We start from the raw sequence: 23,040 nt of genomic DNA, 5'->3' as shown, positions 1-23,040 counted from the left end.
CACGGGGAGGAGGGCGGAGCGACTGCGCGTGCTCCTGCGCCACAATAAAACTGGAGGCAAGGCAGGGTCCTGAGCTCAAGCTTTGTTTTCATTCATGAGAAAGACAGCAGGATGTGGAAAACTGTGAAAGGGGCGAACCAACAGGCCGTCATGTGACTTCTCAGCTCGTCTGTCTGTGTTGAGAAGCTTTGATTTTGAAGGTACGTTGCATGGCAACAACTCCGCACACAGACAGGTGCCATGCCTCTCGGTGAGCTAGTGTCCCAGCTCCAGGTCCTGGAGCTCCTTCAGCAGCTGCGCCTCCTTCTGGATCTTCTCCAGCTGTGAAGGACAACACCAGGGTCAGGCTGAGCGGCGCTCCCGGCCGCTTCCTGCCACCTCTCCTCACCTGGTTCTTCTGCAGAACCTTTCCAGACGCCTGCTGCTCCTTCAGCTCCTCCACAGCCTTCAGCTTCTGAGGACACAAGGCACAGGTGGCACCACCGCGTGGTCACGTGACCCAGAGCGAGAGCGAGACGGCACCTTCCTCAGGTTCTTGATCTTCTTGTCTGTCTCGGAGTCTCCTCCGCTCGCTGCCGATTGGCCGCCGCTGCTGACAGGGACCAGGTCAGGTTCAGGTTCAGCTCCAGACTCCTGTGAAGACCAGTCAAATCTCTCAGGCTGTCTCACCCCAGGAGCCCTCCAGGTTCCGCCTCCCTCTCCCTCTGGTTCTGGTGCCTCCCACCCTCCCACCTGTCTGGCTGCCCTCCTGGCCTCCCTCTTCCTCTGGTTCCTCAGCGCAGCCTTGGACTGGGTCTTGTCTCCTCCCTCCTCCCGAAGGTTCTGGGGTGGCTCCTCCTCGTGCTGCAGGAGAGACACAGAGGTGGAATGGAGCTGGCGGACGCCGGGCGCCAGCGACGTCCGCTGAGCTCCCACGCACCAACTTGGCCCGGGGGGCGGCGGGCAGGTGCCTGAGCGCCGGGGGCCGGTAGGCCTGAGAGGGAGGAGCCTCGGTGCTGCCCAGCTGGCTCGGCGGCGCCTGGTAGCGGATGGGCTTCTCAGGGAAGGTTTCGGGGGCGAAGGGCTGCCAGCAGACCTCCCACAGCTCCGCCCCCACCGCCGCCTCCCAGCGGAGCAGGAGCGAGCCGGTGTAGTGCCACACTTGGTAGCCGTTGGAGACCCGCAGCCGCGGGGAGCAGGTGGCGGTGACCACGTGCTCCCCATCAGGACACCAGGAGAAGTGGGTGGAGTCTGGAGACTGAGGTTTGGAGACCTGGGGGCCCAGGACACAGCGGCTGAGGCACCTGCTGCAGAGCAGCTGGAGGCCACTGGCTCACCTGTCTGAACTTCTTCACGTCCCACACCTCCATCTGGCCCCGCAGGTTCCCAAAGCCGGCCAGGACCAGCAGGTGACCCTGCGGACTGAGGAGAGCCGTCACGGCCCGAGCTGGCGGCGGCTGGACAAACTCACCTGTAGTAGCAGGCGTTGCGCGGTCCGGTTCCAAAGTCAAAGACGGGGTCACACTTGAGGTTGAAGACGGTGGCCTTGGCCGGCATGAAGCCGTAGACCACGCAGAAGTGGGCAGAGCCGGGGCTCCAGGCCACGTCGTAGATGGGGCCCTTTTTCTCTGTGTCAGAGGTCAGGAGTGAGCGTCACACACACACGCACGCACGCACGCACGCACGCAACAAACGAGTTCCATCGCCTGAAACTTTAGCAAGCGTGTACTGAGAGGAACCGCGGCCTTGCAGGAGAAACCCTGTGCTCCAGTTCGTTCCAAGCTGTGCTGCTGACGGGACTTGATCGCGCCACACTGTGTGTGTGGGGGGGCTTGTTTATACTGCCTCGTGGGACCGGCAAAAGGTCCCCACAGGTCCAAACCTCAACTTGAGGATGAAGACCTCAAAATAACTAGGCGACTCTAACTGGGTTCCAGTCTGGTCCAGAGTGCTGGTCCAGGTGAGCCATGTCTTTTGGAGGGTCAGGTTCAGGGGGAGAGAGCAGTGTGTGGCAGTGGTGCTGCAGGTGGAACACAGGAGCTCAAGGTGGAGGTGGGACTGCACCAAGGCTCCGCTCTGAGACCCTTCCTGTTGCCGTGGTGACGGACAGGTTGACAGTTGAGGCCAGACAAGAAGCCCCTTGGACCATGATGTTTGCAGATGACACTGTGATCTGTGGTGAGAGCAGGTCAGATCAGCTGGAGAGGTGGAGGTTTGCCTCAGAAAGGAGAGGAATGAAGGTCAGCTGCAGTAAGACAGAATCCATGTGTGTGGATGAGGGGGAGCCAAGTGGACAGGTGAAGCTACAGGACGCAGAGATAAAGAAGGTGGAGGGTTTGAAGTACTGAGGCTCAACTGTCCAGGGCCATGGAGAGTGTGAGGAAGAGGGGAAGAAGCAGGTGCAGGCAGGATGGAATCACTGGAGAAAAGTGTCAGGTGTGATGTGTGACAAAAGGTGTGAGAGAGAACATTGGTAGATGAAGATGTTGAGATGTTGGAACTGGCAGGCAGAAGGTGGAGAGGAAGGCCACAGAGGAGATCGATGGAGAAGGAGGACATGAGGTCTGACACACTGACACAGGTCACAGGGTCACCGCTGCGTGGCTCCTCCAGGATCGGACCTGACAAAGCCTGACACGACTGCGGATGGAGCGGCGGAATAAACGGAGTCGACGCTTCGGTTGGCGGACGACATCACGGCTCGTACTCACCCAGCTGAACCAGCGCCGTCTCTCCAGTCACGGCGAGGTAGTGCAGCGTCTGCTCGCCATAATACGAGGCCCCAGTCTTGTCCACGTCCGTGCTGGCCGTCACCAGGACGGCGGAGGCTGGCGGGCAGACGGATGGAGCGGCGTCAGCGTCTGGACTGTGGCGGTGCTGGTGGCGAGGAGTGGCTCTCACCGGCATGGTTCCACTGCATGGTCACCCTGTCGGCCTTGAAGAAGCTCTTGTTGGCTCGCGCCGCCGTGGCCCCCTCCAGGTGCGGGTACTGATAGAGACGCACGAAGGAAGGCGCCCCTTTGGCACCCGGAACATAGACTGCCACCTGGTGGACACAAACACAGTGTGTTTTCCTCGGCTGCCGGGTTGTGACCGTGGACCACAGCGAGACACCGACAAGCTCCTGACCTTGGGCGGCGAGGACCCCGGCGACAAGGCAAAGTCTGTGACGTTCTTCAGGTGGAGCTTCTTCACAATGACATCTGGAAGCGGAGAACAGCCTCAGACCCCGTGGTCTACCAGGCGGACCGGAACTTCCTGTCCTACCAAAGTTGTTGTTCTCGTAGAAATGGAGCTCGTTGCTGACGCCTCGCACAGCCACCTTCTCATCGTCCAACCAGCTGGGACACCTGCGTCAGCACACCACATAGTCACATGACACGGCTCAGGAGACGCGGGGCCCGGTAGCGACCGACCAGGACGTCTGCTGCTTCTGGTAGAAGGACTTGAGCTGCTGGCCGCTCTTCAGGTCCCACAGGTGAAGGTTGGCCTCCCCATGAGCAGCAGCAGGACTCTCTGTCAGGACAAGGACAGGCTGGTGAGGAGGAGCTGCGGCGGCGGCGGCGGGGGTGGCTGCGGCGGCGGCATCTCACTGGTGTAGGGCCTCCAGGTCGCCAGGACGCCATTGAGCGGTGAGAACTGTAGCATGACAGTCTTCTGGAGGTCAAAGTTCTTCAGTGGAAGGAGGTCAGAGGTGGTCACCACGGACACGCTGGAGGAGAAACATCATCAGGCCCGAGCAGCTCCAGAGCTCCTCAGCTGAGTGACTCGTCCTCCATCTCTCACCTGTCATTGTTGCACCAACCCAGCAGCGAACCATCTCTGCTGAAGGTCATGCACCTGCTTGCGCTACACACACACACACAACAGAGAGAGGGGCTCAGAGACACCAGCCTCGCCATGGAAGAGCAGCTGCCCTACCTGGCGAAGGAGGCGAGTTTCTGGCAGGAGGGCGGTCCTCTGAGGAGCGACGTTCCATCAGATCCTCTCACTGAAACACAGACGCACGGGCTGGATCCCAGTGTCAGAAGAGACCCTGACACAGCGCTCTCAGAACAACCGACCACCAACGCGCACACACACACGCAGCGCGCCAGCAGAGTTGAGCTGTTCGGCTGCTGCAGGCAGGTCACACGTGTCTGGGAGACATTCGCCGCCAAACCTCTTTAATAACGCGGGGGGGTTTGCTAACTCCCATGTGTTTACATTATGTTAGCTTCGATGTCCTCGTGGTTCACAGCACTAAAGTACATAGACATATCAAGGTGTGCACTTCGTGCTCGCCGGTTCAACGCGGTGCTCAATGTTTATGGAGCGTAGTCGCAGTAGACATGGAAAGGGGAGTCAACACGGGGCTTTTGGTGGGTCGGACATCATTGAGGCGACGCGCCACCTCCGGCTCACCACCTGCAACAGCCTCCGAGGGGTGGATGAAAGAGCTTCACTCGCAGCGGCGGCGCCCACAGAGAAAGGTTCCATCCACCTCGTTTCGTCTCCACGTGCGCGCAGACGTGTGTGCGAGGCGCGGTTCCCCGGGTCTTCGCGGAATGGAAGGTTCGCATGTTGCCATCACCACTAACATGAATCACACACCTGCGAGAAGAGGGATGGGCGCCGCCATGTTTTCCTGGACCGGAAAGAGAAAGTCAGCTCAGCGGAAACGCGTCACAGCACAGGCGGGGCGACCAGCGCCACGTCAGCAAATAAGTCAAGACTCGAGTAAACGCTGAAGTTTATTTCAACAAACGCCAACAGAAACGCGATGTTTGTCTCTGGCCGGAGCAGTGCGTCTCTAAAGTGAACTAAACGAGTTCGTCTACGTCACCTCAAATGGCAAGCCGTGTGACGTGTAGTGCACAAGACCGGAACTGTGTGGGGCTGGAGAATAAAAGACCTGCCTGAAGAACTCGGTTTCCTGTTCCTCGTTAATGACAACAGGTTCTTGGTGCGACGCTTGTTTTGGTTCATACCTTGGTTTTGTTCTCGTCCAGCGGGGGGCGCTCTCACCTGCCACGAATGACGTGTCTCTGTGTACAGGAAGTGCTGCTGGCCTGCTTTCCAGCTTGACGTCAGCAGCCACGGGAGAGGCGTGGCTTCATCTTTTTGAGGACGTCGACACTAAGCGGGGTCTGCATTCGGACGAGGCGCGCGCCGGGGAGCTCCGCGAAACGACCACCGTCATCTGCAGGCGAACACGCGGCAACACGTCATCATGGTCGCGAAGCAGCGCATCCGGATGGCCAACGAGAAGCACAGCAAGAACATCACGCAGAGAGGAAACGTGGCCAAATCCACGGTGAGTCTGCTGCGTCGGTCCGCGGCTCGGTGCCAGACGCGCTGCGGAGATCTGAGCCTTTCGCCGGTCACCGTCAGTGGGCGCGAGCGTGACGTCTCGATCACCCCCTTTAGTCAGGCCGAGGGGTCTAAGCGCTCGGTGACGTCATTGTTTTGCTTGGGGTGTCGAAAAGACCACGTCAACGAGCCGCGGGTTCGAGCCTGTTCCTCGATGGAAGGATGACGTCACGGGGTGCGAGTCCGGCTGCTGACGCGCTGTGATCTGGTGTTTCAGAGGAACCTGACGGAGGACAAAGGCGTGGGGCCCTGGCTGCTGGCGCTCTTCATCTTCGTGGTGTGTGGCTCAGGTGGGTGCTGCTGCTGCTGCTGCTCCTCCTCTTCATCACCCGGTGACCGTGACATTGATCTGTCAATACTGATGATGGCGGCCTCCTCTTCTGCAGCTATTTTCCAGATCATCCAGAGCATCCGGATGGGCATGTAGCGCCGCCGGACACCGTCGCCCAACATTCCTGAACTTTGACCCGTGACCAGTCCCACACACACACACACACACACGACGTCCTGATCCAGACGGTGCCACCCCCCCAGACCCCCAAGTCGTCAGGTTGACGAAAGGACCTGCGAACACGCCGTCTGCTCTCTGTGCCTTGTTTACCTGTGCCTAAGCCCCGCCCACTTCTGATAATGCTATCAGGGATGGGTCAAAGTCCCGCTATCTTCCTGCTGTGGCTGCTCTGCGCTCTGACCAGCTCCAAATCGAGGTGGGAGGAGCGTCCTGTGTCCGAGGGTCTGACTTCCTCAGAGGATTTTCAAAATAAAGTTTATTTCTGAAGAACCCGGCTGGGGTCGTGCTGCGATGTGGGTCGGTGCCCGCCGCCGCGCGATTGCCCCGCCCACCTGCGGCGGCCAGGTGGTCCCCGTGGTCACGTCGCTGGTCTGTATGTGAGAGAGCCGTGACCTTTAATGACCTCCAGAGACTGTGGCAAGGTTTTTAATGGGGGTGACTTTTCTGTGACAGCCATGTTGCCCTGCAGGGGGCGCCGCCTTCATCAGCTGTTGGAGCCTTCGGGTTTGAGCCTGATGGCCCAGGAGTTGGCGGAGAGCACGTCGCTGCGGCGCTGGAGGCGGCAGGTGTACACGCCCTCGGTGAACTCGTTGGCCACGATCCGAAGGTCCCGGTCCTTCATGATGATGTAGCCGGGCACGGACGCCGAGATCTGCTCGCCGTCTCTGAACCAGCTGCGGAGAGAAGGCGGCGTCAGCACGGCCTGCTCCGGCAGAGGAACCCGCCGCCTCACCTGACTTTGGGTGGCGAGCGCGGGCTCTTGGTGCCGCAGCGGAAGCCCACCACGCGGCCACGAGGGACCAGCTTCACCTTCACGTTGGCAGGGGGCGCCGTCGGTGTGGCCGCTGCCTCCGGAGGCTCTGGGCGTGAGGCGGAGCTTTGAGCCGCGGCGGTGACACCGGACACCAGGGACTCACCGAAGCAGAGGTGGCAGCGCTGAGCGCAGTTCTTCCTCATCATGGTCTTCCTCCTCTCGCAGAAGCCGAGCCGAGCCCACGAGGCACAGACCCGCCTCTTGTCCACACAGCCTTCGGTGAAACCAGCGTGAGTTAGCGACGGCCCCGGTGCCACGAGCCGCCGCCGGCCTCACCGTAGAGTCTCTGGATCCCCCAGACGTCGTCCTGGGCCAGGTCCCGCTGGCCCGTGTAGGTGGCGTTGGGGTGCATCAGGGCCTGGGGGTCTGTGGAGTGCCACAGACCCAGGACATGGCCGATCTCGTGAGCCGCCACCTGCACCAGGTCGTTGAGCCAGACTCCTGTGGACGCAGGCGGCCGTGAGACGCCGCCGCTGAGCCCGCCGCGCCCCGGCACGCCTACCTCGCCTCCAGCTGAACCTGGACTTGCCCAGGATCCAGAACTCGTGGTTGTCAAAGTGGATCTCGCCTCGAGGTGGCAGGAAGGCGTGGGCCAGTTCGCCGTTCAGGCCATCGAAACACGGGTGCAGCGGCGACGCCCAGCAGTCGCTGTGGTTGAAGGTGAAGAAACCTGAGGCGAGACGCACCGTCACACCACTCGCCCGGGCCCACGCTCTCTCTCTCTCACACGCACACACACACACACACCGATGCTGATGTCCACGTGGCCGTCCATGACCTCGGTGAAGGTCAAAGGGGACACGTCGCTCCATTTGCTGAAAGCAATGACAAAGGCTTTTCTGGTGTCGGCCACGCTGAGGGTGTTGGGGAACCTGCTGATCCTGGGACACACACACACACATGCATGCATGCATGTTAGGACGCCGTGGGAAAACGAATGTCCCGACAAAGCCAAACGCCCTCGCACAGAGGGGTGTCTCCAAGAACTGGTCCCCCCAGTGCAGCTAAACCAGTGTGAGTGTGTTTTGCCGGCTGGACAAGCCACCGTGTCCTCACAAGGTTGAGAGGGTTACAAGTGGGTTCCAGCTTGCTTGGATGGTGAGAGGCTGGGGAAAGGGGCAGTGAGAGGTCCCCACAAGGCCAGAGACACAGAGGCGTGTGTGGCCACCTGTAGGTGAGATTGTTGCGCGTCCACTTGTGGCCCAGAGGGTTGACGGTGTAGCGTCTCTTCCTGGCGAGTTCAGGACTCAATCCAGCACTAGGTGGCGCAGTCCTCTCCACTCCGAACACCTGGAACAAAAGATGCTCTTAGCGCCAGTGTCTCCGGGGGCTGTGTCGCGAGGGCTGCGGGACCGCGGCGCGACGTGCGTTTCTGCACTCAGCGCGGCGAGAAGCGCAGCGTCACGTGACGCTCGGCACTTGGCCTGAGCATCCTCGCTCTTCGTGCTCCTCTCCTCCTCCACCGCTGGCCCGGACCCGCCTCTCCACCGCACGAGTCCGGCCTCTCCAACTTTGTCTCCAAACTTGCGCACGTGCCGCCTGGCAGCTCCGTTCCTCGCAAACGGCCCAAACTTTGGCGCTTTGAAAGAGAAGTTGTGACCGACCTGAGAGGCGACGGCGGCTCCGTCCACCTCCATCATCAGCGTCACCATCATCAGCGTCGCCACCGTCATCTTCATGCCGGACTCCTCACAAGCGCGTCCTCGTCAGGAAAACTTGGCTCCGGTCTGGAGAGACGCAGGAAGTTCTCCGGGCGGCCGCAGCGCAGGGGGCGGGGTCAGGTGTGAGCCGTCACTCAAACTCTCATGAAGAATGCGGCTTTAACCCTTCGGCGCTCGGCCCGGAGCGAAGCGCTCCAGACGTGGACCTCTGTCCGGACCGCCGCCGCGACACCAGGCTGCCGAGTCAGCAGATCCGCGTCACCGAGTCCGGAGCCCGCAGACGCCACCGGAGCGCAGCTACTGACCACTGCAGAGCGGCCACCGCTGAGACCCTGCGGCAGGACTCGCGAAGCCGTCGCCATGGCGACCAGCGCAAACAGCGGCGGCGACGTGGGAAACCCAGTGTTTGTTCTCGGTCTGTTTGAACGGATGAATGGTGTCAGGTCCCCCGAACCTGCTGCAGCTCCAGACCGCAGGACGCGGCCGTCGCAAATATTTGGAGAAGCGCGGGAGGAGAGTGGAGGAGGCCCGGGGGACGCGCGGCTGGACAAAAGCGCGTGTCTGGGTTTCATTGTCGACCAAAGTCGCTTCAACTTTATTGAGGTGATGACGTCAACAAGCACGGCGCGTCTCTCTCTCTCTCACTCACACGCACGCGCGCGCGCGCACACACACACACACACACCTCTCCAGGGCAGCGCCATCTACAGGCGGACGCCGCGGCGCTGTATTTTCTTTAGATTCTGATTTTCTCGTCCAAAATCACAAAAATCAAAACCTAAAAAAACCACAGCGCAGCAGGCCGTGGGTCGGAACCGGGCCCGGCGAGACTTGGTCCTGGTCCTGGGTCCTGGCTGGACCGCCATGCCTCGGCTCCGAACTCCGTGTGAGGACCAGAGCGAGTCCGGGGTGGAGCCCGAGCTGAGGCCGAGTCTGGTCCCCAGCCGCGGGCTCGCTGGACCCGGCAGGTGAGCGGCGTTAGCCCGCGGCTAGCCGTTAGCAGCGCGGCTAACGTGCCGCGGTGGGAGCGGAACCGAGCTCAGCCGCCGCTGCTCCGACTCCTACCGGTCACGCCACGACACGCGACGTCCGTCTCCGCCGATGTGAAAGCTGGCTCGAGAGACAGATCCGTGTCACGTCTGACCGCAGCAGAGCCGCGTCGTCCGGTCACCGTCAAGATGGCGGCGGTCAGCTGACGGCGGCAGGGCGCCCTCTGCTGCACCGACCTCGCCAGTGACGTCGGCTTCAGGTGAATCAGAGGGCAGGGACTCAGTTTCGCCTTTAATCATCACGTGACACAAACACATTGGAAACAAACACACTTGACGATGACCATCGCTCGGTCGGCGTGCTTCCTCACACGGGTCACATGACATCAACAGAGCAGTCCCCGGACTTGCCGACAGCGAGCCGGAAGGGCTGCTGAGGGACGGAGGAGAAGGTGGGGGGGGGCGTGGCGTCCTCGCCGTTAGCAGCATCTGCTTCCTGTCTTGGCTTTCCTCCCGCTCTGCCCCCTGCTGGCTGGTTGTTACTGCAGCTGGAGCCACTGCTGGGAGCTGCTGCGGTGAGATGACACCATCACGCAGCTGACTTCATTCAGAGAGACAGACGGTGGACTCACAGTCACCACGCTCAGCAGCTCCCTCCCACGCCGCCGCCGCCGCCGCCAGGGACGGCACTCCTGAGTGACACGACACTTCCTCATGGTGAGTCGATGAGGCATCTGGAGAGCACGAGAACGTTTTGCACCCGTCACTGGAGCTGTGGAGGAGTGGAGGAGTGGAGGTGGAGGAATGGAGGAGTGGATGTTGAGGTGGAGGAGTGGATGTTGAGGTGGAGGAGTGGAGGAGTGGAGGTGGAGGAGTGGAGGAGTGGAGGTGGAGGTGGAGGTGGAGGAGTGGAGGTGGCCTCGTGCTCTCACCAGTGCAGGCGTTTCCAAAGACGTAGTAGCACTGCTCAGAGAAGGCCAGCTTGTTGACCGCGTGGCGGATGTAGCCCGAGCTCAGCAGGGTGGCGGCGTATTTGCGAGCGTCTCGGCGGTCGACGAAGCCGTCGACGCTGCGGAGCAGCCAGTCCACCACATCCGAACCTTGAGAGGGAGCAGAGTGAGTGTGAGCCTGCGCAGCGCCGCTGCTCCCAGGTACCAATGAAGGCGTGGGGGATGGTGATCTTCAGCCACAGACGGTCCCGCACGTCCACTCCGGACTCGGGGTCGGCCATGGACCTCACCACCGCCTCCATGTCAGAGTGGACGGTCAGACGAACGTCTTCGTGAACACCTGGAGGGAGGCATCACAGAGAGCTGGCACCCGGTCCTCACACACACACACACACACACAGCCCTACTGTAGTGTGGGAGGAGCCTCCCGCTCATGGCCGCGGTGTGGGACACCCAGGCGGCCGGGTCGATGGGCCGGACCGGCTCACCTGGCGGAGGACAGACAGGTGAGTCATGTGAGCGGCTCACCTGGCGGAGGACAGACAGGTGAGCTGTTACTTCTGGGCAGGGAGAAGCCGCCGGCAGGGGAGGCGCCCCAGCACTTGGCCACCGTCAAGGTCAGCGGGCTGAAACACAGAGAGGCAGCGGCGTGAGCGGCGCCACCTCCTGGCTGGGAGGCGTGCAGCAGGCCTCACCTCGGCTGACGCAGCGCCTCCCTCAGGATCCTCACGGCCTCCTCGTTGCTCGTGTTCTCCAGGCTGACGTCGTTGACCTGAAGCAGACGGTAGACGTGAGACGCCGCCACCGCCGCCGCCGCCGGCCGCGCGCCGAGGCTCGCACCTGCAGCAGCATGTCTCCGGGCTCCACGCGCGCGTCCGCCGCCGCGGCGCCGCCCTTCATGATGGAGCCGACGCAGACCCCGCCGTGGCCGCGCTCGGAGCTCTGGCCCACGATGCTGATGCCCAGGAAGCGGTGCTTCTCTGCTCACACACACATACACGTCTGGCGGGGTGTGGCGGCGCCACGCCGGCGCTCGGCTGACACTCACCCATGTCCAGCGTTACGGTGACGACGGTGAGAGACATGCTGGAGTCAGTGAGGCTGCTGAGCGACTCGGACTGAGAGTCAGACGCAGAGTCAGGCGACAGGAGCTGTGTGCCAGTGTTCTGCCGCACTTGCGAGGACCTTTTGGCCCGAGCGGGCTCAGACCTCAGTGGAAGTCGTGCGGGTGAGTGTTTTGGGGCAGAGGTCCTCACAAGGGCGCGTGCGTGCGTGTGTGTGAGTGTGTACCTTCTCCATGTGCGGCGTCTTCTCTCGCCGATGGCGCCCTCGCTGCCGTCTGACCACTTTGGCTGAGGAGCTGCTCCGACTGAACCTGGCGACGCAGCGCGTGATTGACAGACACCCACCACACACACGGCGGCGGCTGCAGCCGGGTCACGTGACCGCGAGCCTGGCTGCAGCCAATCACAGCGCAGCAGCCTCAACAGAGTTTCTGGAGCGGAAGATGGTGCCGGAGGGCGCCGGCCAGCAGGGGGCGGGGTTTCTGGCCCGCCACTGACCTTTCTGCCGAGTCCTCCTCGGACGACGGTTCGCTGTCCAGAGGGTGAGGCCGACTCTCTCCAGCAGGTGGCGCCTCGCTGCGACCCTGAGCCGCGTCTCCGCCAGCGGCGCGCTGCACGTCCTCAGCCTGGCCACTAGAGGCAGGATTCCGAAATGAGCTTCCGAGGGGCGCCACGTGTTTGGGTGTCAGGGGAGTTACTGGAAAGACGGAGGTCGGGAGTCACCGATCCCACCGGTGCGGTGAGGCGTGGGCCGAACCCGTCCGTCCTCCGAGGACACCAGCTGCGAGAGAGAGGGGGAGAGGGTGAGGGCGCGTGCGAGAGGGGGAGGGCGTGTGCGTGCGTGCGCGCGCTACCCAGCAGACGACGCGTCCGTCGACACTCGGCAGTTGGGCGTCATCGTCACGGATCTCTTCCTTCACCACCCTGGTCACACGCACCCGCATCTTCCATCATCATCATCACCCGCGGTCATGGGACCACGGCCAACGGCAGAGCCGTGCACGCGACTCACCCAAAGTCGTCGTCCACGGACTTGAAGAAGAACTTGTGGTTCTGTTTGTTCAGAACCTGCTTCAGGTCCGCCAAAGTCACGTGCTGCGCGGGCACGTGGAGCAGGTAGGGCGTCTCCTGGTGCTCCAGGTGGTAGATGACCCGGGTCCCGCTCATCACGGCGAGCCTTCAGGGCAGGTGTCGCGGGAGAGGCGCGCAGCTTCCACCGGAAGCGGCTGTCCACGCCAGACAATCACATCGATACTTCCCGCCAGCCCTTCACAATAAAAGGATCTGACGTCAATCTTCCGAGCGCGCTCTGACCCGGTTCAGGTCTTTGGTCGGAAAAATAGCGCACAAATGAAGACTGGGAGTCTGGTATTGAAAGGGTCGAACTTGACTCGTGGGGTTCAAACATACAGCCGCCTCAGGAACTTGCTTGCACCTCCGAAGGGACGTTTCACACCATGGTGGATACACTGAAAAATCACTTGGGCCCCAAACCACCAGTGATAGAAGGACTATGGCAGCTCCTAAAAGGCCTGGAGGAAGTGTGTGCTGATGGAGGGGACTGAAAATGCAACTCCACGCAGCCCGCTCTGTTCCATATGCACTGTGACCGGCGGCAGAGGCCCCCGGTGTCCTGTCATGAGCTGGGTGCAGCGACACCCAGAGGAGCAGTGATGAAGAGAGGTACGGCTGCTGGAATACGTGCAGACTTCCAAGTGAGTGTGAATCCTCTGCCACGGATCCAGGACATCTTTGCTGGCTTGCAGGAGGAGATCGATCTCGCCCCAGCCTCCCTACAGATGGAAGTTCCTCACACTCATAAAGGAGCGTTTCAAGAGAACAGGCTCGTGTTCGGTGTTGCTCAGGTGCTCCGTGACATCCCAGGACGACATCACAGTGACCGGCAAGAACCAGCGCCAAAATCTCAGCAGGGTGCTGACTAAACTATGTCAGCACGGTCTGCGTGCAAAGAAAAGTTAGTGTGAGTTTTTCAGGAATGAAGTTTCATAGACAAATATGGTTTACACGAATCAAAAGAGAAAACTGGGGCTATACTTCAGGCACCGAAAACCTGTGACAGCTGAGACCATATTTGGGTCTTGTCAACTACCACCGTACGTTTCTACCAAACTTGGCGAGGACGCTCCACCCACTCGACGTGCTCCTGCCAGTTGGAACTCAATGGGAGTGGTCTGAAGAGTGCATCCACAGAGACAAAAAGACTGACCACGTCAGATGAACTGTTAGCCCACTCTGACCCACCACGACCCATTAGACCGGCCTGCGATGCTCGTCCCTACGGGATTGGCTGTCTTCTGCCACAGCTCACGAGGGACGGCTCTGGACGCCCCGTTGCCTCCAGATCACAGTCAAGTGCAGAAGGCAGTTATGCTCCGACTGAGCGTGGAGCTCTCAGTCGAGTGTGGGGTATGAGACAGTTGCAAAGGTTCACTCTTGTAACTGACCATCAAGCACTTGTTCCAGCACTCTTCCTCGGCGCTCACTCATACGACACTCAGAGGGACCAGGCAACGTCACGCCTGCCCCTGTGAACAGCTGAAGGAGAGATGGCTCCTCATCCAGAGCCAGCGGAGGACTTTCACTCACTTACCAGAGACCACTTCAGAGACACACCAGGAATGATGGCACACTGGCAAAAGTGTATGAAATGACCACGCGAGAGACCAGAGCAACTCTCAATCTGCCGAGGCAAAACTCCGGACCAGAGCATTAGAAACTCTGCACGAAGGACATCTTGGTCCTGTCAGGATGAAGAGCCTCGCCGGAGCTCCAGATCAACAACAACAAGATGCACCACCTCTGGCGCCGCTTCACCCATGGCAGTGGCCATCGGCACCATGGCAACGGCTTCATGTGGACTCTGCAGGACCGCTTCTGAAGGCCATGCTCCTGATTGCTGTCGACTCTCAGTCCAAGTGGCCTGAGGTCCATATTTGCTGAACACAGTGTGAGTGACCATGAGTTTAGATCCTTCATGAAGCAGAATAGAATCAAGCATCTTGCATCAGCACCTCATCACCCAGCAACCAGTGGCTTGGCTGAAGGATCCGTACAAACCTTCAAGAAGTCCATTCCAGCCATGGAAAAAGAAGGCAACACAAAGTGGACAACTCGTGCACAGAAACTCTGGACATTCAACCACAAACCAAGCCGCCGCCGCCATGCTGCTCATGGGCTGAACGCACTCATCTCTTGACACCCAGGGAGGGAGCTGCAGAACACACAGGTTTGTCAGGGGTCAAGCAAGACTTCCAGATGGGACAGGAAGGAATCACATCAGACAGGTGGGTCACATCAGACAGGTGGATCACATCAGGTGGATCACATCAGACGGGTGGATCACATCAGGTGGGTGGATCACATCAGGCAGGTGGATCACATCAGACAGGTGGATCACATCAGGCAGGTGGATCACATCAGACGGGTGGATCACATCAGGTGGGTGGATCACATCAGGTGGGTGGATCACATCAGGCAGGTGGATCACATCAGGTGGATCACATCAGACGGGTGGATCACATCAGGTGGGTGGATCACATCAGGCGGGTGGATCACATCAGACAGGTGGATCACATCAGGCGGGTGGATCACATCAGGTGGATCACATCAGACGGGTGGATCACATCAGGTGGGTGGATCACATCAGGCGGGTGGATCACATCAGACGGGTGGATCACATCAGGCGGGTGGATCACATCAGGCGGGTGGATCACATCAGGTGGGTGGATCACATCAGGCAGGTGGATCACATCAGACGGGTGGATCACATCAGGCAGGTGGATCACATCAGGTGGATCACATCAGGTGGATCACATCAGGTGGATCACATCAGACGGGTGGATCACATCAGGTGGGTGGATCACATCAGGCGGGTGGATCACATCAGACAGGTGGATCACATCAGACGGGTGGATCACATCAGGCGGGTGGATCACATCAGGTGGATCACATCAGGTGGGTGGATCACATCAGGTGGATCACATCAGACGGGTGGATCACATCAGGTGGGTGGATCACATCAGGCGGGTGGATCACATCAGACGGGTGGATCACATCAGGCGGGTGGATCACATCAGGCGGGTGGATCACATCAGACGGGTGGATCACATCAGGCGGGTGGATCACATCAGACGGGTGGATCACATCAGACGGGTGGATCATATCAGGTGGGTGGATCACATCAGACAGGTGGATCACATCAGGCGGGTGGATCACATCAGGCGGGTGGATCACATCAGACGGGTGGATCATATCAGGTGGGTGGATCACATCAGACAGGTGGATCACATCAGGCGGGTGGATCACATCAGGCGGGTGGATCACATCAGGTGGATCACATCAGGCAGGTGGATCACATCAGGCGGGTGGATCACATCAGGCGGGTGGATCACATCAGGTGGATCACATCAGATGGGTGGATCACATCAGGCAGGTGGGTCACATCAGGTGGATCACATCAGACAGGTGGATCACATCAGGCGGGTGGATCACATCAGGCGGGTGGATCACATCAGGTGGATCACATCAGATGGGTGGATCACATCAGGCAGGTGGGTCACATCAGGTGGATCACATCAGACAGGTGGATCACATCAGGTGGATCACATCAGGTGGGTGGATCACATCAGACGGGTGGATCACATCTGACTGAAGCTTGACGGTGGCGACTCTTCATGCGGCGGTCAGTGACGTCATGTGCGAGGACACACCCGTTTTTCTTTTATTGAACGATTCACATCAAACACGTCGTTGCGTCTGGAGCCACAGCTGAGCCCCGCGGTCAGACCACGACTGATGACGTCACTCCCGCCAAGAGCGCTTCTGGTCCGGAAGGGACGGTGGGACGCCTGTGGTCCTGGCCGTGCGGAAGGAGCCGGTCCAGTCACGGCAGCGGGACCTTCACGTCTCTGGAGGCGGGGGCAGGATCTGCTGCAGCGCCCTCCTCAGGTTGGGGTGCAGGCGGTGCTTGGTCTGCTGGAAGATCTCGCCGCCGACGGTCCTCATGGAGCTGGCGAGCAGGTCCTCGTACAGCGGCACCGTGTACATGCGGGAGGTCTGTGGGCGGAGACTGCGGCTCAGCACGGCTCAGCCGGTGACGGCGGGTCGCCGTGGGAACCTCACGTGCTTCTGCAGGAAGGCTCGCACCCGCGGCAGCTCCGGCCAGAAGCAGCTGCGGACCACCAGCTGCAGCCAGCGGATCAGAACCTCTGCACTGAGACCGTCAAACAGCGACGAGTAGCAGCCGGACAGAGACGTCATCACCTCTGGGGGAGGGGCGGCAGCACTGGTGTCAGGTGTCAGGGCCGCGCGACCCCTGCGGAGGGAGCGGCTGCACCTACCTGAGCTGTAGGGGGCGTGGTCCAGCATGCGGTCCAGGAAGAGCACCACCTGGAAGCTGTTCCATGCGGAGAGGTCGAAGCGGCTGACCGCCTGCAGGTCAACGCTGGTACTGCACCTCCACAGGTCGCACAGCTCCTGGACAGGTCCGGTCAGCGTGGAGCCTGCTGACACGTCGGGCTGGAAGGGAGGGGCCCCGCAGCCGTTCAGCCAGCGGTCGAACTGCAGGCCTGAGGGGACACGGGGGGTGACGTCACGCAGACGCGTTTGTACTTTTGTCTCAGTGAGGACAAAGAGCCCAAACGGAACCAGGGGCCTGGTTATGACCCGGTTTCAACCCTCCAACTGAGGCAGTCCTCACAAAGATAGGGCTACAGGAACACACAGACACCTTGGTTCTGCAGGTGGGGGAAGCAAGACAGGAAGTAGTCGATGAGGTCCTGGGCCACCACGCTCTGAAACTTGAACTGGGAGATGTAGTCCTGCAAACACACGGCCGTCACTCCAGCGCGAGCGCGCGTGTGTGTGTGAGAGGGCCGCGCGGCTCCTGCCCCGCCTCTGACACACACACTGGTGGCGCTGACCTTCAGGAAGCGGTCGAAGCGCCGCACGTCTCCACACAGCTGCGACAGGTAGGACACCAGGCAGAAGCCTTTCTCGTAGGTGAAGAGGTTCATCAGACTGGACGGGTTGACACCTGCAGGGGGCGACGCTGAGGTCAGAGCCGCGCCGCCGCCGCGGCGAGCGAGCGCGGGCGCCCGTTAGTCACCTGACTGGAGCTGGGCCTGCAGGCGGCTGGCGGGACTGTTGTCTCCCAGCAGCCGCAGCTGGCGGTGCAGCGCGTCCAGGCGCAGCACCGTCTCCAAACACGTGAAGGCCTCACCTGCAGGGGGCGACAAGCACTCACTCATCACTGCGGCAGGAGCGCGGCGGCGGCGGCGGCGGGCGGGCACCGTAGGCGCAGCTGGTGATGCGGCGCTGAGCGTAGGTGGCCACGCCCTCGCTCAGCCACATCTGCTCCCAGCTGGCGTTGGTGACGGCGTTGCCGAACCAGCTGTGCGCGATCTCGTGCACCACGTCGATGAGCAGGAAGTCGCTGCTCTCCAGGATGGAGGCCACCATGAAGGTCAGGCAGGGGTTCTCCATGGCCACCACGGGGAAGGACGGGGGCAGGAAGACCAGGTCGCACCTGCCCCACAGGTAGGCTCCGAACAAGTCCTCGGCCAGGCTCAGCCAGCCATCGACGGCGCCCCCGAGCTTGGCCACCGCGCAGGACAGCAGGCAGGGCTCGGCCCACACGCGGCTCCTGCGGAAGCAGTTTGGCATTACACCTGCAGGAGGCGCAGCGGAGCTTCTGCGGGACCCACCGGGGCCCGATGTCCACGTGCTGCAGCTGCCCGGCCACCAGCGCCACCAGGTAGGACGGCACGGGGAACTCCATGGAGAAGTGGAAGACCCGGTCCAGTCTGGAGTAGGAGCTCTTGGAGGCGCTCATCAGGACCGTCAGTCCCTCCGGGACCTGCACGCAGACCCCGGTCAGCACGGGGGCGGGGCACCCACACGACCGTCCCGACTCACCCGGACAGACGCCGTGTAGGTGCTCTTGACCGCCGGCGTGTCGAAGCACGGGAAGAAGGAGCGGTTGCAGACCGAGTGGCCCTGAGTGAAGACCAGCGGGCGAGAGCGGCCGCAGGTCAGCTCCGAGTCCAGCCACCAGATCTGAGCACAGGGCACACGTCAAGCTGCCGCCGGCGCGGACGCGCCACGCAGCCTCTTACCGCAGGTCCGTCCGTGGTGGTGTATCGGATGGTGATCTGGATCAGCCTGTCGGAGCGGACCGCCGCGGCCGGCAGGCTGATGCTGAGCACGGAGCCGTAGTCGGTGAAGGGCTCGAGCCGGTACGTGAGGGAGGTGGCGTCTGTGTGAGCCGCCTCCGGAACCTTGCAGTCGACGGAGTGGATGAGCAGGGACGGGTGGCAGTCCAGGACCAGGGTCGGGGTGACGGACTCCACCGGCAGCAGGTCCAGAACCAGCCAGGCGCTCATTTCCTTCATGGCGAAGTTCAGTCGCAGGTCCAGGTGGAAGTGACGCAGCGCAAAACAGCTGAAGTTGGAGGCGGACGCAGCATCCACCAGGTGGCGCTTCCGAGACTGCGGGCGGACCACGGGAGCGGAGTCCAAACACGGGAGCGGAGTCCCCCCTGCTGAGGAGGCTCGGGACTTACGGCAGCAACACAGCGAGTTCTGTGGCGCTTGGGCCATTTCCTGCCGACACGAGAACCCGGCGAACCTGCCTGGGCTCCGGTTTCAAATGGCCGCTTCGCGTTGTCAGGACCGGGACGCGGTCCCCCGTGGAACCGAGCTGTCGAACTCCGTTAGCCAGTTAGCCGCGGCGGCGAAGTGGACCCAGGAAACGGAAGTTGTGCGTGCGGAGCGGGACGAAACCGGACGGACGAGCTCCGGCTCACGCGCCCCGCCGCGCGTGTCAGGGACTCCGCGAGGAGACAGGAAGTCGGGCAGGAGTGCGACAGTGATGTCATCACTTTATTGTTTATTTACAAACAACTGCAGCAACAGCGCTCACACCCGCGACGGATACAGCATCTGTGGAGACAGACGTCAGTCACCTGACCCGAGCCCGGCCGTGCGTGTGCGCGTGTCTCACCACTCTGATTCTGTGTCCGATGGCTTTGGCCGGCAGGTTGGAGCTGAACTTGGCTCGGACCATCCCGCTGTTGCCGTGCGCCCGGGTGACTTTGCCCCAGATGACGCGGGTCTTGTTGGGTTTGCCGCCGGGGGTCACGGTGTTCCTGCAGACAGTCCGACAGGTCAGGACATGAAAGCCGGGGACAGGAATGAACTGAAGGCCAAGCATGACCCCTGCTGGCCACTCAATGCACAGCAGTTCTACTCCTGCACAAATATTCATTTGGACACAAAAACAACAGTGAGTGATACGGAGAGGAAGGTGTTGCGCGCCAGGCGCTCAGCAGGACTATTGGGAGCAACAGCTGAAGTGGATACAAGCCATGGAAAGGACAGCGATCCATCGCGGGGGCTCGGCTTGGTTTCCATGGAGAGTGGAAGTGGAGCGGCGTCAGGCCTTCCAGCTGTTACGGTTAGAACCGCGGTCATGAGGGAAGGATTCACTTTCCACAGGCCATCCTCTCAACAGGAAGGAGACGCGTCTGCTCCAAGTCGCCCCCCTCTCGTCACGTGACCCACTCTGACGTCACGGCGGCCAGACTCACTTCTTGGCCTTGTAGACATAAGCGCAGCGCTTGCCCAGATAGAAGTCGACCTCGTCGCGGCTGTAGCAGCCCTCCAGCTTCAGCAGCGCCGTGTGCTCGCGCTGGTTCCTCAGGCCACGCTTGTAGCCAGTGAAGATGGCCTTACTCCAGAGTCTGAAAAACACCAGCATCACACCCAGTCACTTTCCATCATCACAGAGTGGGAAGGGACGCAGCGATGGCCGCCGTGTCACGGCCCATCCACCACCACCACCGGCCTTTGCTTTATTATTAATGGAAGTGGAGGAACAAGTGACGGCGTGAGGCAGCCAGAAGACAAAGTCAGGAAAAACACTGAACTCATTTTCAACTTAAGGTTTCAAACTGTAACGACGTATTAAATCGACATCAGAAATAAGACGTGGCAACCATCATATTGACAAGCACGATGCTCACAGACATGAATTCCTATTGGCAATGACTTGATATCACAACAGAGCCGAGGTCTGAGGTCAATGACAACACTTGCTCAGGTGGCAGAGGCCAGCCGAGGTTCAGGAAATCCATTCCACAGTGAGCAAGCCAAGCGGCTGACCAGAAGGAAATCACTGCAGCTGCCAAGGCAAAGCTCAGACACGGCTCATGGATGGGGAAGTTCTGTAGCCGACACCCCACGATGCCTTCAGCAGAGTCATCGGAGCAGACCTGGCCCACCTGCGGCTCTGTCACAGTCTCATGTGGCTCTTCACCAAATGAGCCGCAGAACTGGCTGCTGTTTGGTCAAGTTGCTGTTGAGATGATGGTTGATACAGGAAATCAGAGGAGAAAGTCAGAGCTGTTCCGGCGAGAGGTCACAATATTGTTCAAAGACTTTGACTGGTGTTTCACTTTGAAACATGAACAATAAACCTGGCTGCAGGTTCAATGGCGATGGGAGAGGTGGTCCTCAGACTTGGGGCCTCATCAGATCCACCATCAACACCACTGACATGACTCACTTCCACATCTGACTCTGTCCTTCCCTCCACTAAAGCTCTGGCATGTGTTTCACCTGTGACTCACTGTTGATGGAGGTGAAGTCCGTGAAGAGGAGACGCTCCAGTCTGCAGCGTGGCTCACACACACACAGAGCGGGGCCACATTATTGGTGGCAGGAGCCACGTCCAAACATAGGAGTCAAGTCAACGGCGCCCACATTTCTATCTACGGCACTTATTTCCAGGAGGATCAGGGTCAAAAGGAGGAGTTTGAAGAATACATGCACAAAAGATACGCCGGACGTGAACCAGCAAGCTGGTGACACTCAGGGATGAGCTTTAACCGCTGTACTGAGTCAGGTGAGCAGCGGCTCAGGTGAAGCCTCACAGCCTGACATGTTTGGAGCATGTGGCTCTGCTCAGCAGCACAGTCAAACAGGGCTCTGAGCTTGGTTGCCCCTCTCTGTATTGGAGGTTCACAGCAGCACTGGAATCACTTCAGCAAACATGTAAAAGTGAGCTGTACCTAAGGGACTGAAGTCAGCAGGGCTCCTAACAAACAGTCCAGTCGTCTGAATGAAGGCAGCCTGAACCATCAATGTGAGGCCAGTGACAGTATTCACAAGTCGAATGTGACAACAGGCCCTGATCGATCCAAAATAAAGCCGCTTTCAGACAGCATTCCCTTCAGTAGCACTGACAAACTGAAACTGGCAGAACAGAGAAACCGTAACAACAGAGCTTCTATGCTTTTGGCAGTGAAAGTGAACTCAACAAGAGCTACACAACATACAAGCTTTGAGTGGCGTTACCCAGCCAAGGAGTGCTACTCACCCAATTAAAGGCTCTTAAAAACTCAATGCAAAATAAGTGCAAAAAGCGAAAAACAGCTCAACAGCAAATGGCTTTTGCTTCACTTGATCTGAGAAATGCTTCTGTTGCGTCAGCTTTCTGTTTTAAACTAGTCCAAGACTTGTGCGCGTCAACTTCTGGGACATTACTTGAAGTTCAATGAACTCAGGCCATTGATCCATGAGAAGTGTCCCCGCTTGTGCACGGGTGTTCAGGGTCAGCACCGAGTCTGGCTGAAATGCACGGGTCTCAAGTGGAAATCTTGAATGTTTGTCATGTCTTCGCGACCAGAGTCGTGTTGAACTGCTGCGTGTAGCCGAAGCTCCTGCAGCCGCACGTCACCCAGTCCAATGGCAGTGGAGCGGTTCGGTGCATTATCCAGGTCGTGCGGTCCAAGGAGGAAAAAGTGGAATTTCCGACTCGGCTGTTTACAAGCCTTTTAAGAGGCAGGTCCCAGCTGGACGAGCACATCAATGTGGTTCTTTGTGCAGCGTGGTGACGGTGCTCGCTGGGATTCTGCTCCTCCAGGGTTGGAGCCTGCTTTAAGTGAATATAGGGGAAACTGTGGCGAGTCAGGGTGTTCCAGTCATGAATCAGAACACATACAGGCCTTCCCCCGTCTCCAGCCCTAAACCAGACACAAGTCCCGTCATATGGGTCGTGAGGCACAACTCGGCCACTTACCTGCCAGGCATGGTCCCTCTTGATCAGCTGGTCACCTGCAAAACACAAGCACCGGTGAGTGGACCGCACACGAACGACAGTGAGCCCGCTCCGGCCAGGAGAAGGACGGGCGCTGGGTGACACGGAGGACGAGCGCTCCACCGCCAGCCGAGTCAAAAGACGAAGCCCTGGCGTTTAAGTTTAAATCACGGCACGGGGAAGCAGGGTCGGCGCCACTGGTCAAGTTCGAACGACAGAGCGTGGCGCTCCATCCAAACAGCGGCGCTGCTAGCTTCGCGCTGCTAGCATGGATCCAAGCCGAATCTCCGCCATCACACACTGTTAAAGCACCGTAGTGAACCAAGACGCAAGGATGAGACCGAGCCGCAGCGTGCAGCGTGAATTGTGGCGAGATGAAGAAGCTGGGTGAAACTGGACATAGTTTAGAAAAACGCCATGGACACACACACCTGATACGCTGCTGCCAAGATGGAGGAAAAGAGGACGCGCACGAGGCATGCTGGGAAATTATTGGCCACTGAGCTGCCCGCGGCGCCTGACTACAAATCACAGCCCACAGCCGCCTGTTCCTCACGGCAAAGCGCGCTCCCTGGAGGACAGCAGAGCGCTGGCACTCGCGT

The 23,040-nt window shown here is 60.1% G+C and overlaps 6 protein-coding genes across 10 annotated transcripts; 1 reads left to right on the top strand and 5 right to left on the bottom strand.

Moving 5' to 3' along the window:
* Nucleotides 1-62: 62 nt before the first annotated feature.
* On the bottom strand, nt 63-4,660 carry eif2a (eukaryotic translation initiation factor 2A). Its single transcript, XM_053880406.1, has 16 exons — nt 4,573-4,660; nt 3,901-3,970; nt 3,766-3,828; nt 3,573-3,691; nt 3,396-3,495; nt 3,247-3,329; nt 3,109-3,182; nt 2,881-3,025; nt 2,691-2,807; nt 1,451-1,607; nt 1,317-1,401; nt 920-1,252; nt 733-843; nt 523-633; nt 389-454; nt 63-321 (listed from the first exon to the last, which is right to left on the bottom strand). The coding sequence occupies exons 1-16, from the start codon at nt 4,598-4,600 to the stop codon at nt 256-258; spliced, it is 1,728 nt and encodes a 575-aa protein (XP_053736381.1). The 5' UTR covers nt 4,601-4,660; the 3' UTR covers nt 63-255.
* Nucleotides 4,661-5,078: 418 nt separating this feature from the next.
* Nucleotides 5,079-6,112, top strand: LOC128768158 (stress-associated endoplasmic reticulum protein 1). The gene is made up of 3 exons (XM_053880814.1): nt 5,079-5,275; nt 5,549-5,621; nt 5,718-6,112. The coding sequence occupies exons 1-3, from the start codon at nt 5,192-5,194 to the stop codon at nt 5,756-5,758; spliced, it is 198 nt and encodes a 65-aa protein (XP_053736789.1). The 5' UTR covers nt 5,079-5,191; the 3' UTR covers nt 5,759-6,112.
* A 44-nt stretch (nt 6,113-6,156) lies between these two features.
* LOC128768787 (matrix metalloproteinase-23-like) lies at nt 6,157-8,335 on the bottom strand. Its single transcript, XM_053881996.1, has 8 exons — nt 8,062-8,335; nt 7,825-7,963; nt 7,404-7,537; nt 7,159-7,326; nt 6,933-7,097; nt 6,760-6,870; nt 6,581-6,702; nt 6,157-6,516 (listed from the first exon to the last, which is right to left on the bottom strand). The coding sequence occupies exons 1-8, from the start codon at nt 8,333-8,335 to the stop codon at nt 6,238-6,240; spliced, it is 1,392 nt and encodes a 463-aa protein (XP_053737971.1). The 3' UTR covers nt 6,157-6,237.
* LOC128767971 (segment polarity protein dishevelled homolog DVL-3-like) lies at nt 7,825-14,955 on the bottom strand. 2 transcript variants are annotated; one of them, XM_053880428.1, is made up of 15 exons: nt 12,333-14,954; nt 12,175-12,244; nt 12,019-12,101; nt 11,819-11,953; nt 11,547-11,631; nt 11,305-11,374; nt 11,097-11,236; nt 10,952-11,028; nt 10,815-10,882; nt 10,664-10,744; nt 10,462-10,596; nt 10,239-10,406; nt 9,939-10,040; nt 9,383-9,876; nt 7,825-7,946 (listed from the first exon to the last, which is right to left on the bottom strand). In XM_053880428.1, the coding sequence occupies exons 1-14, from the start codon at nt 12,485-12,487 to the stop codon at nt 9,683-9,685; spliced, it is 1,563 nt and encodes a 520-aa protein (XP_053736403.1). In that variant the 5' UTR covers nt 12,488-14,954; the 3' UTR covers nt 7,825-7,946; nt 9,383-9,682. The 2 variants fall into 2 exon arrangements, with proteins under 2 accessions (XP_053736403.1, XP_053736395.1); XM_053880420.1 differs by lacking the exon at nt 12,175-12,244 and having other exon boundaries at nt 11,305-11,631; nt 12,333-14,955.
* A 549-nt stretch (nt 14,956-15,504) lies between these two features.
* rnpepl1 (arginyl aminopeptidase like 1) lies at nt 15,505-19,141 on the bottom strand. 4 transcript variants are annotated; one of them, XM_053880235.1, is made up of 10 exons: nt 18,457-19,136; nt 18,257-18,397; nt 18,046-18,197; nt 17,632-17,984; nt 17,448-17,561; nt 17,263-17,375; nt 17,070-17,160; nt 16,681-16,908; nt 16,463-16,605; nt 15,506-16,396 (listed from the first exon to the last, which is right to left on the bottom strand). In XM_053880235.1, the coding sequence occupies exons 1-10, from the start codon at nt 18,937-18,939 to the stop codon at nt 16,241-16,243; spliced, it is 1,974 nt and encodes a 657-aa protein (XP_053736210.1). In that variant the 5' UTR covers nt 18,940-19,136; the 3' UTR covers nt 15,506-16,240. The 4 variants fall into 4 exon arrangements, with proteins under 4 accessions (XP_053736204.1, XP_053736187.1, XP_053736210.1 ...); XM_053880229.1 differs by having other exon boundaries at nt 15,505-16,396; nt 16,463-16,908; nt 18,457-19,140; XM_053880221.1 differs by having other exon boundaries at nt 17,070-17,375; nt 18,457-19,137.
* Nucleotides 19,142-19,200: 59 nt separating this feature from the next.
* rpl35a (ribosomal protein L35a) lies at nt 19,201-22,980 on the bottom strand. Its single transcript, XM_053880788.1, has 5 exons — nt 22,870-22,980; nt 22,421-22,455; nt 19,929-20,081; nt 19,343-19,487; nt 19,201-19,281 (listed from the first exon to the last, which is right to left on the bottom strand). The coding sequence occupies exons 2-5, from the start codon at nt 22,429-22,431 to the stop codon at nt 19,258-19,260; spliced, it is 333 nt and encodes a 110-aa protein (XP_053736763.1). The 5' UTR covers nt 22,432-22,455; nt 22,870-22,980; the 3' UTR covers nt 19,201-19,257.
* Between the last annotated feature and the right edge of the window lie 60 nt (nt 22,981-23,040).

The sequence above is a fragment of the Synchiropus splendidus genome, chromosome 1 (genome assembly GCF_027744825.2).
Source record: "Synchiropus splendidus isolate RoL2022-P1 chromosome 1, RoL_Sspl_1.0, whole genome shotgun sequence".
Classification (NCBI taxonomy): Eukaryota; Metazoa; Chordata; class Actinopteri; order Syngnathiformes; family Callionymidae; genus Synchiropus; species Synchiropus splendidus.
Note: the sequence above shows the minus strand (reverse complement) of the source record. Positions and strands in the feature narration are given on the sequence as shown.